At 41.5% G+C, this 12424-nt stretch overlaps 1 protein-coding gene across 12 annotated transcripts in view; it reads right to left on the bottom strand.

Annotated features, from left to right (window-relative positions):
- The window catches only part of VPS13B (vacuolar protein sorting 13 homolog B), an 869944-nt gene that overhangs the window by 22761 nt on the left and 834759 nt on the right, over positions 1-12424 (bottom strand). For all 12 annotated transcript variants that reach the window (XM_031013639.3, XM_055348088.2, XM_031013638.3 and 9 more), the window contains exons 55-56: positions 5496-5614; positions 496-1298 (exon numbers count right to left, since the gene is read on the bottom strand). In XM_031013639.3, the coding sequence (XP_030869499.3) occupies positions 496-1298; positions 5496-5614 (922 nt within the window). The remainder of the gene's footprint in view (positions 1-495; positions 1299-5495; positions 5615-12424) is intronic.

Here is a 12424-nt window from a genome sequence, read left to right as displayed (position 1 = left end):
AAATAGCAATGAAGAAAACTAATAAACGAGAACTGGACTCCTTTTAGGCCGAGGGACTGAAGACCTGGGCTAGTTTTCCTAGTTGCTCTAGTGTGCTAAGAAAGGGCTCTGTGCCTGCAAGTTGCTAAAAGAAAGTGTGTGCTAAACTGAACTAAAATTCTAAGTTACAGAACAGCTACTACTGCTTGAATGTTTATTAAGTGGCAAGCAAAATGCTGGGTACCTCACGTACTTTCATCTGATCCTCTCAGAAATCTTCAAAGCCATTTTATCGATGAGGAAATGGAGACTCAGGAAGGTTCAATAACTTGCCCAAAGTCTTACAGCTAAAAGTGGCAGGCTCTAGATTTAGATCCAGTTCTGTGTAACTGCAGAGCTCAGGTGTGTCACCTCTTGCCAATTGCTTCTTTAGGTCTTGAAATGAGGTGCTACCCCCAAGCGTGTCATTTCTACCCAGGCTCTAGCTCAGCACAGACCCTCAGCTTGTGTTCTTACCTGCTCTAAAAAGGGCCCCAGCGGCATAGTGCATTGCCAGGGCATGCACAAGCTGCCTCGCAGTGGTGAAGATGGGTCCTCTTTCAAACACCGAGAAGGAGAGAGGAGTGTGGTCTGAGGCTATGTACAGCTTGAGGGAAGCGTGGATGCTGACGAGCAAATTTACTGGCTGGATCACCAGTTTCCGTAACTTCACAGGATTCACCAAGGCCCTGGCATGCTGTGTGACCTGCATGGGCAACACCTGTTTAGCCCCGGAGAGGTGTGTGGAGTGACCAGCCAACCTGTTAGGAAGGTAGGTGTCAAACAAAGTCTTGATGTAGTATACAAATGTGTCTTCCACGTATAACCGAGCAGGTTTTAATTCAAAGCTGAACTCATTAATATCACAGAGGATACTCTTGCCTTCATTTAAGGTGATGCAAAGTTTGATAAAACATTTTTCCTTGTATTCTTCCAACTCTTTGTTGGATATGAGGAGACTCTGCATTTTGGAACACTGAATGGGTTCTGCTTTTTCTCCCTGGCAGACTAAGACAGCAAAGTGGAAATTGGACTTGTTATAAAGCTGGTTGTCTAGCTGCAGGTCCCCACAGCAGATCTCCACACAGTAAAGTTCAAACAACGCAGCCACAGGCTCTTCCCCAGGGAGGGGACCAGCTCCCGGGGCCACACAGAGAAAAATGTTGTCCAGTGTGAGTCTCAGAAGCTCAGCTGATGCTTTGTGGTGGGTGAGGTCATCAAACACTGCCAGGCTTAACTGAGTGATGAACATTTTAAATGTAACAGTCTTCTCTGGGGCTCTAGAGGAGAAAGGGACAAGAACATTAGTCCCCACGTTCACCTTTCCTTTCTTTCTTCTTTCTTTTTTATTGACAGTACCCTATTAAATACCTCCTGATGGGACATCAGATTCTCATAAGAAACAAATAAGAACTCAACTTTCAGAACATTGTGTCTGGACGGAGTCAGTCACACTCCAACAGTATTGGGAAATGTTCCCAATGGGACTATTACAAGCTCTTGTCATGTTTCCTTATGTTTCCCTTATCAACACCAGATTTTTACTCCAAAATCCCTCTAGTCTTTGTGTACTAATTCTCTATCATGATGATCACAAGACAGAAAGAGATAATAAAGTAACTGAGACTCCCTAAATTGAAAAAGTGATGTAAGCAGAAGAAAACTTAGCAGGAATTCCTGCCACAACTGCCCATCAACCGTGCCTGAGTCCATGCTCGGCTCTTCTCCATCTCCATTTCTGGGGCGGAACCACCCTTGCTTCTGTCTCAGGTGAACCCCTCTCCAAAGTGCACCAAGTCACTCTGCTCTCACCTACTCAAAGACATCCCTCCAGCAACTCACACCCCTTTCCTCCATCATCTTTTTCTTCATTACTAGCAGCTTGTAAACATGCTGTCATCTCTCAGCTCAAAAAATCCCTCATGACTCCACTCTCTCCCTTAGCTACCACTCATTTTTCTGATCCTCTCTACACAGAAACTCTAAAGTGTGTTCTATACACACTGTCTCCACCTCCTCTCCTTCCCTGCTCTTTAAGGCTTGCTCCAAGCAGCCTTTTGTGCCTCCATCCCCAGCCTAATAAAACAACTCGTCAAGGTCATCAGTGACTTCCATTTGGCTACATCAAATGATGGACTTTCAGTTTTTTGCTTATTCGACATACTAACAACATATGACATTGCTGACAACTCCCTCCTCCTGGAAATACTTTTCTTTCCTGTCTTCTCTCAGCTCTTCTACTTCTCTGACCTCAGTTACCTATGCAGATCCCTCTTCCTCTCCCTGACCTCTTAAAGTGCCTAGGGCTCAGCCCTTGGTCCTCTTCTCACCCCCATCTTCACTGACTTCCTTGGGGATCTCATCCAGTCTTATGACCTGAAATACCATCTATATGTTGATGACTTCCAAAGTATATACTTATCCTGGAGCTCCCCACTGAACTCCAATCTTGTGTATCAAACTACCTATCCACACAGTCACTTAGATGTCTAAATGACATCTCAGTTTATCATGTCTATAACCAATCTCTTGATCTTTCCTCCTAAATCTGCAGATAGTCTCTTTCATCTTAGTTAATGGCAACCATATCCTACCAGTTGCTCAGACCAAAAATTTCGGTGTCATCCTTGATGCCTCTATTCTTAGCCATTACTCAATGTATTGGGAAAATCCCATTGACTTTTCCTTAGAAATATATCCAGAATCTGACTGTTTCTGCCACTTCCACTGACACCACTGTAGTCTAAGCCATCAGTGTCTCTAATGTGAGCAACTGTAATCCTCTCCTAACTAGTCTCCCTCCTTGCTTGTGCCCTTGTTTCTCTACAGTCTACTTCAACAAAGCGGCCAATGATCTTCTAGAAATTTAAGTCACAGTGTGTCACTTCTATGTTCAAAAATGATCCAATGAGTTCCTCATTTCACTTAGAATTAAAGCTAAGCCCTTCAATGGCCCATGAGGTCTCCCTCCTTCTAGCTCTTACCTCCTGGACCTCATGCACTGCTACTTCCACTTCCACCCCCTCCACTGGGCCCACAACAGCCTCTTCCCTGCTCCTCCTTGATGCCAGGCACGTTGTTGCAGGCCTTTGAACTGGCTGTGCCCTCTGCCTGGGAAGTTCTTCCTTCAGACAGTCACATTACTAACCCCCTACTGCTTTCCAATCTCCGCCCAAATATCAACTTCTCAGTGCAGCTTACCTACACCAATTTGTTTAAAACTACACTTTCCCAGTCCCTTGGCCCTGGCACTTCCAGCCCCTCTTACTGAGCTCTGTTTTCATCCCTGTAGAATGCTGACCTTCTACTGCACCATAACATTTCCTTTCTTTTTAGGTTTACTCTCTACACCCCCCATCACCTTGCCCAATTCCATGCCTATGAGGAGAAAGTCATCTTCTCTAGGGCAGGGATTGGGCCTTTTTATTTATGGATGTATCCTCATCCCATGCTAGGCATCCAATAAGCCCTTGAAAAACATTTGTTGAATGAATGAATGAAGTTCCAAGAAATACTTGTACCTTTCTCATGAAAGCTTGCTTCTATTGTTATTAACATTTATGCCCTAGATAAAATGTTTCTGAAATTGTTGAATAAACCTGAAATTTTGTGCTATACGAACTTTTAAGTTCGTCTTCAATTTTGTTATGCTATTAATTTTTTATGAACACTTTTGGGCAGAGAAAACATTCTATCCAACGTTGTTTGAAATATTATAAATTCAAATTAGCAGAGTCCAAATTAATGAGTTCTTAACCATATATGAGAAGCAATAAACTTTTTTTGTTGTTGTGTTGTTTTGTTTTTTTTCCGAGATGGAGTCTCGCTCTGTCGCCCAGGCTGGAGTGCAGTGGCGTGATCTTGGCTCACTACAACCTCCGCCTCCCGGGTTCAAGCGATTCTCTTGCCTCAGCCTCTTGAATAGCTGGGATTACAGGTGCCTACCACCAAGCCTGGCTAATTTTTGTACTGTTAGTAGAGACAGGGTTTCGCCATGTTGGCCAGGCTGATCTCAAACTCCTGACCTCAGGTGATCCACCCACCTCGGCCTCCCAAAGTGCTGGGATTACAGGTGTGAGCCACCACACCTGGCTGCAATGAACTTTTTAAAAGAAAGATTTAAACAAATGTATGAAAGTTAGTGGTATTTATATTTTAATATTATTTTTTCTGATCATAAAATAAATGCTATTATAAATAATCAAAATACAGAAATCAAATAATAATTACATATTAAATAACTCATTAACCCCACATCTGTTACCAATTTTGAGTTTTTTTCTTTTCAGTCTTATTTCTAGGAATGTTTTCTGTGTATGTATAAGTACATACATATGTACTTATGTATGTATGTATAAGTACATACATGTGTACTTATGTATGTATGTATAAGTACATACATGTGTACTTATGTATGTATGTATAAGTACGTACATATGTACTTATGTATGTATGTACAGATAACACATAACTAGGATCATATATATTCAATATTATATTCTACTTGTTTTATTTTAGATTATTATATAATATGCATTTTCTATCCCATTAAAATTCTTTGAGATCTACTTTTTGCAGTTGTAACATTTATAGTACAATTATGTATCATCTATTTCCCTGTGGATGGGCATTTTTACTTTGAATATTTTGCCATTGTAATTAACTGTGTGATATCTCTCACTGTGTACATCTCTCTGTGTATATCTTTGCCCACTTCTCCATTTCCTTAACTCTGAAACTCTCAACACACTTAAAAGTGGAATTTCTAAGCCAAAAGGATTTTAAAGCTCTTAATATGTATTACCAAAGTGCTTACAAATTGGAAATAGTACCAATTTATACTTTCACCAGGACTGTATATGATACAACATCATTGTTAATTTGATAAATTAGCATTTCTTTGATTACTTATATTTCCTCTTCTTAGAATTTTCTGTTCATGCTTATTGCCCCTATTTTTGTTTCTGTAAGGCCATCTTTATATTATTCCTATCGAATTATGTGAATTCTTTTAAATTAAGGATATTAACTCTTTGTCTATTTCATGTTTTTAAAACCTGATGGCAACATTCAGGTCAAAGTGGGGGGTGGAAAATATGGCTCTAAGAGGCGTATTTATATTTGATGTAGCTCTAATTGCTAAGTTTTATTATTAATTACTACACTGTCATGCAGACACAGAGGTATTAATGTGCATTTCATGCTAATAATAGTGGTATGATTCCAAGATGCATAGTTTGTAAATCAGTTTGTTAACCCTACCACAGAAGGAGTGCAAGTGGTATCTAGGAAAGATGGTTTATTGCTACCTATTGAAGGGATGATTTAGTGCTAATAACCATATTTTTTATGGATTACATGATAATTAACCAAAAGCTTTAATACATTATGTGGAGATGACAAAGATAAATACTAAGTTTACAACTTTATAACAGTAACACTTACTATGTTGTTACTGGGAAAATAATTAAACCTACCTGTTGGTATTGGTTAAAATAGGTCCTGCTTTTCCTTCTGGGGCCACAGTGATGAAGATTGTGCCACACTGATGTACAACGTCCACATACACATAGCCAAAGCCAGTCAGGAACACAACCTGCAGAAAGAATATTCAAAATCTGATTAAAAAGAAATAAGAAACACTATTGAAGTGGCTTGACTTCAAATGTCTCCAGTTCTGATTCAATACCACAAACAATTCCTGGTTATATTTCTTTATATCCATGTGTACGGGCTATTCCGTTGACTTGAAATGAAAAAAAATACCCAAAAGATCAAAACCAGATTTTTCGATATTCAGCTGTAAGGTTCATAGAAAAAAATGATGGATGATGGGGCATGAGTGTCTTCATTCTCTGCTTCTTTGGAACTGGCAAATAATTCTGTGTGGGCTGGAGTTCAGACATGGGGCCCGCTATATGTGTGCATATGGATCTTTGTGGAAAAAAAACTAAAACTTGGGACTTGAAGTGCAATGTGCAAACAACTTTCAGGCTCTTGGGTGTTGACTTACTTCTATAGGGGTGTCCTTCTGGGCTAGGGACACAAAAACATACCTCAAAACCCACCTAGGAGCATATCACAACCCCTCCAGGGTCTTTCAGGTAACTCGTAACAAGAATGTTAGATATAAGTTAATTTGCTCGGAGTAAAAAATTAATTTTTCTACCATGAGAATATGGACTAAGACCTAGAAAAAAGCTCTACCTCAGGATCCAGGTGCCAGATAGTGGAACAAACACCCTTTCAGTATTAAATAGTGAGTTGCTTAAATGGGTAAATATTTGAAAACAGAACAGGGCTATTTAAAAAACAACTCCAAGAACATCATGTTCACAGCCAGGATTACCTGAGGGTAGGGGCAAAAACCTCCTTATGCGTGGGAAGGCTGGTTCTGATGATTTGCAGTATCAATTCAGTCCAAGTCTGGGCCCTATGTTATTATTAGGGCAGCAAATAAAATCAGACATACTGAAAATTCCTGGATGACAGAACAAAGGTGGCCTCTTGCTTGACCAACGATGAGTATATTCTAATTTTGATCACACGAAGAAGCACCAGAGTGTACACAGAACCACAGGAGAAAGCCAGAGAGTTATTTGAAAGCAACTTCAAGGTCACTGGTCTTCTTTCTCATGCAATGGCTTTCTCATGGACTTCAGAAATTCAGAATTTATGACCATCTTCAGCATGTAGGTTACCTGGATGTCATCTCTGCCTTCTCCCTCTGCTCCTTGCTGCAGCCCAGCCCCTCCAGCTCTTCCTGGTTCTTCCACTGCTGCCTTCTTTTTCATTTTACAGCCTCTGCTTCAGCTGAGGCCCTTGCCTGCCACTCACTACTCACCACGCCTAGAATATACTTTTCTCCATATAAGTCCTTTCAAAAGCCTGTATGTCCTGGTGCATACAGCTTAAAGGATAGCTTACTCCATAGAGCCATTCTTTAATTTTTCTGTTCCCTTCTGGACTGACACCTACTTCTACATTCTAAAACAATTTTAACCATATTTCTATTTGATCAAAAATATTATTGTCTGTACTACAGTTACTTATGTGTCTGACCCAATTATTAGACTGTAAACCTCTTGACAGCAGAAATGGAGTCCATTTGTTGTATCTGTATTCTCTATGAACACGTTTCCCAAATGGACTGTTTTGCAAAAATATCTTTTTCAAAAGACTTGTATTCTGAATTTGCCCTATTTGTTCCAAGGTAAAAATTAAACTTACAATAAAATTTGAGAATAAAACAAAGTTAATGGCTTAAAAATGGCTCAGCTCATGAATCTAAAACAAGAGATATTCTTTAAGAAATATTCCTATCTATAAACACCATCCCTTTGTATGATACATAAGGTAAATCAATTGCTTTTCTTTACTAGGTTGAAAGATATGAAATTATCCATTCAGTAGAAACCTTTTTAAGTCCCATGCTCCCATCTCATATTCCTTTTCCTAAGTCACCGTCCATAACTTCAGGACCCCTTAGAGGAGAGAGGGAGGGGATGCGAATAGAGAAATATTTACTGTTCTGCTCTTTCTCGAAGTGATTTTCAGGCATTATGAAATGAGGATACTTACACTTTCTAAGATAATAAACCTAAGGTAAGGTGATGGTTTCTGTTAAATACCCCAAGGGCCTTCTGAAGGCAAGCAAATTAACCTGAACTTTCATGGTACTTCTTCTGGCAAAAAACCTAGACTCTGGAGGGAAATTTTTGCTTGCTGTCCCTTTCACTCACTGCTATGAATGGAAGAAACACAGACTTTAGTCTATCCTTGTCTTTTCACATTTAGAGAAACAACTCACACCTTGTAGCCTTTTGCATGATGGCAGCTCTAGGGGTTAGATAGTTAGCTACCTGAGTGATACAGGAATTAGGTATCTATATCCAGGTTCCCCACAAGTCCAAAGTAAATCCTTATCTTGGTCTAATGGTTTGAACAATCAATTACTTGACAAACACTTAAAGAGTGCCTACAAAGAATTAGTCACTGCATCAGGCACAGAGAAGATGCAATCCTACCCTCGCATTGCTCACAGCCTAGTTGGCGAAAAAGCCAAGTACACAAACAATGAGATGACAACTAACAATTCCAGACCAGAGGTGTATAAAATGCGTCTCCCTCTCAGTGTATTCACCATCACGGACTCTGTGTAAGTTCCATGAGGGCACTGGTTTTGTGTGTGTTTTCTTCAGTACTTACAACCAGTGCCGGGTACTCAATAAAGATAAAGCTGATGATCTGAAAATACATCTCAATGTGGCTTCTGCTGTATTGACTTCTAGTGTCCACCCATGTCTAGCTCTTCTCTCCTTCTGGGAATAGAGCAGAATTATACTCCCCGCCACCCCTGCAGTTAGATATGGTCTTGTGACTAGTTTTGGCCAATGGGCTAAAGGCAGAATTGACATGTATTCCTTCTAGAGAATAAATAAAGGCTTTATGTTCCACAGCTCAGTGGTGGGCCAAATCTGGTCCACTGCCTGCTATTGTGAATAAGGCTTTATTGGAACATGCTTATTTACTTACATATCTCTCCATCTATTGAGAAGTCGGGAAAACATAAGGCCTGCAAAACCTAAAATATTTACAATCCAGACCTTAAAAAAAATTTGTTGACTCCTGCTCTAGATAGCTGTGGAAGACTGTTGCACAATGAATTGTACATCCCAGTATCCATGCCCTTGTGTAGTACCTTCCCATACTGACATTGGGCGTGGCTATGCGACTTTCTTCAGCTAACATGACATCAGCAAGTAAGAAGCTTGATACAGCTTGCTTATTGGGGTTTTCCTGCTTGCCACCCTGGGCTAGCCTCCTTAAGGAGGACAGACAGAATGGTGAGAGAGACACCCAGACTTCCCAGCTGAACCCATACCTCAGCCAAGTCTCTAGGTGAATGCAGATGCACGAGTGATCCCAGGCTCATCCTGCAGAAAAGTCACTTGGCCACTTCCTCAGAATCATGAGAAGTTGTTAATCATTCTTCTTTTAAGCCAGTAGGTTTTCGGGTGGTTAGTTACAAGGGGGAAGATACGAGATGATGGACTTTCCCTCAACCTGGGTCCCTGAGTGACCATGTAGAACAAAACCCCCTGAGGACACACACTAGGCATTCAGCATGAACAAGAGGTAAGTTCTAGGCTTATGATAGGCAGCATAACTGAGCTTATACTACTAATATAGATATTGTTGATAGAAGTAGTGTTCTAGCAAAATCCTACAACAGGAGACCCTGGCTTAATGGTCAGACAGTAGAAATTGATATTGAAAGCTATAAAAATGGGCATATATGTTTTGAAGTGGTAAGATATTCAGTAAAACTGTTGCTTGAGATGACTTGAGAGGTAGATCATAAACTTCATAAATCTGTAGCTCTAGAAGATGAGGTCTGAAAACCAAACATCAGTGGTGTTATGTTGGCTGCTGTTGCCTGTGTCTGGGACATTACGTTTTGTTTTATGAAGAGATGAGCTCAGGAAAGAATTGGCCAGGTTGCAAATAAAAATGGAAGATAATAGAGAGATTCCAGAAATGTAGAACCTTGCAAAGTTAGAAATAATTTTAAACCTGCTATGGTCTGAATGTTTGTGTTCCCCCAAAACTCATACACTGAAATTCTAGCCCCCCAATGTGATGATATTAGAAGGCAGGGCCTTTGGGATGCAATCAGTGTCCTTATAAAAGAAGCCTGAAGCCGGGGGCGGTAGCTCACGCCTGTAATCTTAGCACTTCGGGAGGCTGAGGCGGGCGGATTGCCTGAGATCAGGAGTTCGGGACCAGCCTGACTGACACATGGTAAAACCTCGTCTTTCCTAAAAATACAAAAATTAGCTGGGCATGGTGGTGGGTGCCTGTAATCCCAGCTACTCGGGAGGCTGAGGCAGGAGAATCGCTTGAACCCGGGAGGCGGAGGTTGCAGTGAGCCGAGACCGGGCCACTGCACTCCATCCAGCCTGGGCAACAAGAGTGAAACTCCGTCTCAAAAAAAAAAAAAAAAAAAAAAAGCCTGAGAAAGCCCCTCATCCCTTCCATCATGTGAGGTTACAGTGAAAAGATGGTCATCCATGAACTAGGAAGTGGGTCCTCACCAGATACCGAATCTGCCAGTACCCTGATGTTGGACTTCCTAGAGTCCAGAACTGTGACAATAAGTTTCTGCTGTTTATAAGCTACCAGTCTGAGGTATTTTGATATAGCAGCCTGAACAGACTAAGATAAAGCCTCAAATAGCAAGGTCTAAACTTAGAAAGCCTCTGAACACGAAGGCAGATTAACACTCAGCCTTAAGACTGACTATAGGCAACACACTCACTGTTAAAACTTAACTGTTATATTGACTTGGAAAAAAATGTAAATCAAGGGTATAACTTTCCTGTAGAAGCTCTCTTAAATCCAGAGAGGAAGGAAGCAAGTAAGCAAAGAAATGTGTCTTTTTTTTTTTTTTTGAGACGGAGTCTTGCTTTGTCGCCCAGGCTGGAGTGCAGTGGCGCGATCTCGGCTCACTGCAAGTTCCACCTCCCGGGTTCACGCCATTCTCCTGCCTCAGCCTCCCGAGTAGCTGGGACTACAGGCGCCCACTACCACGCCCGGCTAATTTTTTTTTTTGTATTTTTAGTAGAGACGGGGTTTCACCGTGTTAGCCAGGATGGTCTCCATCTCCTGACCTCGTGATCCGCCCGCCTCGGCCTCCCAAAGTGCTGGGATTACAGGCGTGAGCCACCGCGCCCGGCCAGAAATGTGTCTTAAGGACCATGAATATGGCTCCTGGCACAGGGAATTTTCTGGAACCAAATAGGTAAGAAGTCTACTGAGTTGAGAAATTACCACTGCCCTATATACTTACAAACCTCGAGTAAAAGAGACTGTGATTATGTGAGATGCAATACAAACTTCAAGTGTCCAAGGAAGATCTCCCAGAAGGTGGAGCCAGGAACCTGAAGGACAATGGTAAGAGCTCCTTCAGGATTAGAAACAGTGCTCAGTGAAAGCTGATTTCTTGCTTCCAGGGTATAGACCCCACAATATGTGCCCAGAAAACATTCAGAACTGCCATAGGCAAGAGACTGCCGTATGTCTCTCATTCTTCCCCCTTCCACAGTGGAGGGGTTATTACTGTTACCCTGTCCTATAAAACGGCAGGGAAAGGGGGAGCTAAGTCCATAGGTCTCCAGATCAAAGGGCGTCACATCCAGACTGAGCATCGCTTAGAAGTGCTGGACTTCAAGGGTGATGGAGTGACTGCTTCCAACCTTGCGGGGAAGATTTGTTCTGTGTGTGGGGAAAAAAATAATAAATGACTGATGGCCAAGGGGATTTTTTTCAGCTGTTTGTTATCACAGAATAACCCGGCCAGTCCTGATCAATACCATCATTTGGTTCGTTTTACTTTCTTCACTAGTAGGGTGAGGTGGGGTGGCATGGAAGGCTCTAGGTGACATATACTAAGAGACTCACCGTTTTGCCATTTGAATCTGTGTTAGAGCACTTCAGTCAGCAAGACACTATCATATTTATTTTTTGAGAGAGGGTCTCAGTCTCACTCTGTTACCCAGGATGGAGTGAAGTGGCACGATCATGGCTCACTGCAACCTCCGCCTCCCTGGGCTCAGGTGATCCTCCCACCTCAGCCTCCTGAGTAGCTGGGATTACAGGCGTTTGCCACCATGTCCAGCTAAGTTTTGTATTTTTTGTAGCAACAGAATTTTGCCATGTTGCCCGTGCTGGTCTCAAACTCCTGGGCTCAAGCAATCTGCCTGTCTTAATCTCCGAAAGTGCTGGGATTACAGGCATAAGTATCTGTGCTCAGCCCCATCATACATATGTTAGGTCTAAGAAAACCATTTGAGGCCTGGATACTGGTTTCTACTTAGTACAATATCTTCTACCACAATTACTAACAAGAAGCATTTTAATATAACTTGTGCTTTTCTATGTACTCAGTTATCTTTATTTGAATGATTATTTATATGTAACAAATTTTTTAGAATTATAACAATTTTACTAAGTAAATTAATTACAAGGTGACAAAGAAAATAGTGGGAAGTTTTTTGTTTTTTTTAAAAATAGAGACGGGTTTTGCTCTGTTAACCAGGCCAGAATGCTGTGGCGTGATCATAGCTCACCGCAGTCTCCAACTTCTGGGCTCAAGTGATCCTCCCACCTTAGCATCCTGAGTAGTTGGGAATAGAGGTGTGCACCACCACGCTTGGTGATTTTTTTTTTTTAATTTCTGTAGAGACAGGGGTTCTTGCTATGTTTCCCAGACTGGTCTCAAACTCCTGGCCCCACGTGATGCTCCTGCCTCGGCCTCCTGAATTGTTGGGATTATAGGCATAAGCCATTGCACCTAGTCTCCCTACTTTTGAACATTTAAGTTGCAGGTAGTATCACACTCATC

The sequence above is a fragment of the Gorilla gorilla genome, chromosome 7 (genome assembly GCF_029281585.2).
Source record: "Gorilla gorilla gorilla isolate KB3781 chromosome 7, NHGRI_mGorGor1-v2.1_pri, whole genome shotgun sequence".
In the NCBI taxonomy this organism is placed as follows: Eukaryota; Metazoa; Chordata; class Mammalia; order Primates; family Hominidae; genus Gorilla; species Gorilla gorilla.
Note: the sequence above shows the minus strand (reverse complement) of the source record. Positions and strands in the feature narration are given on the sequence as shown.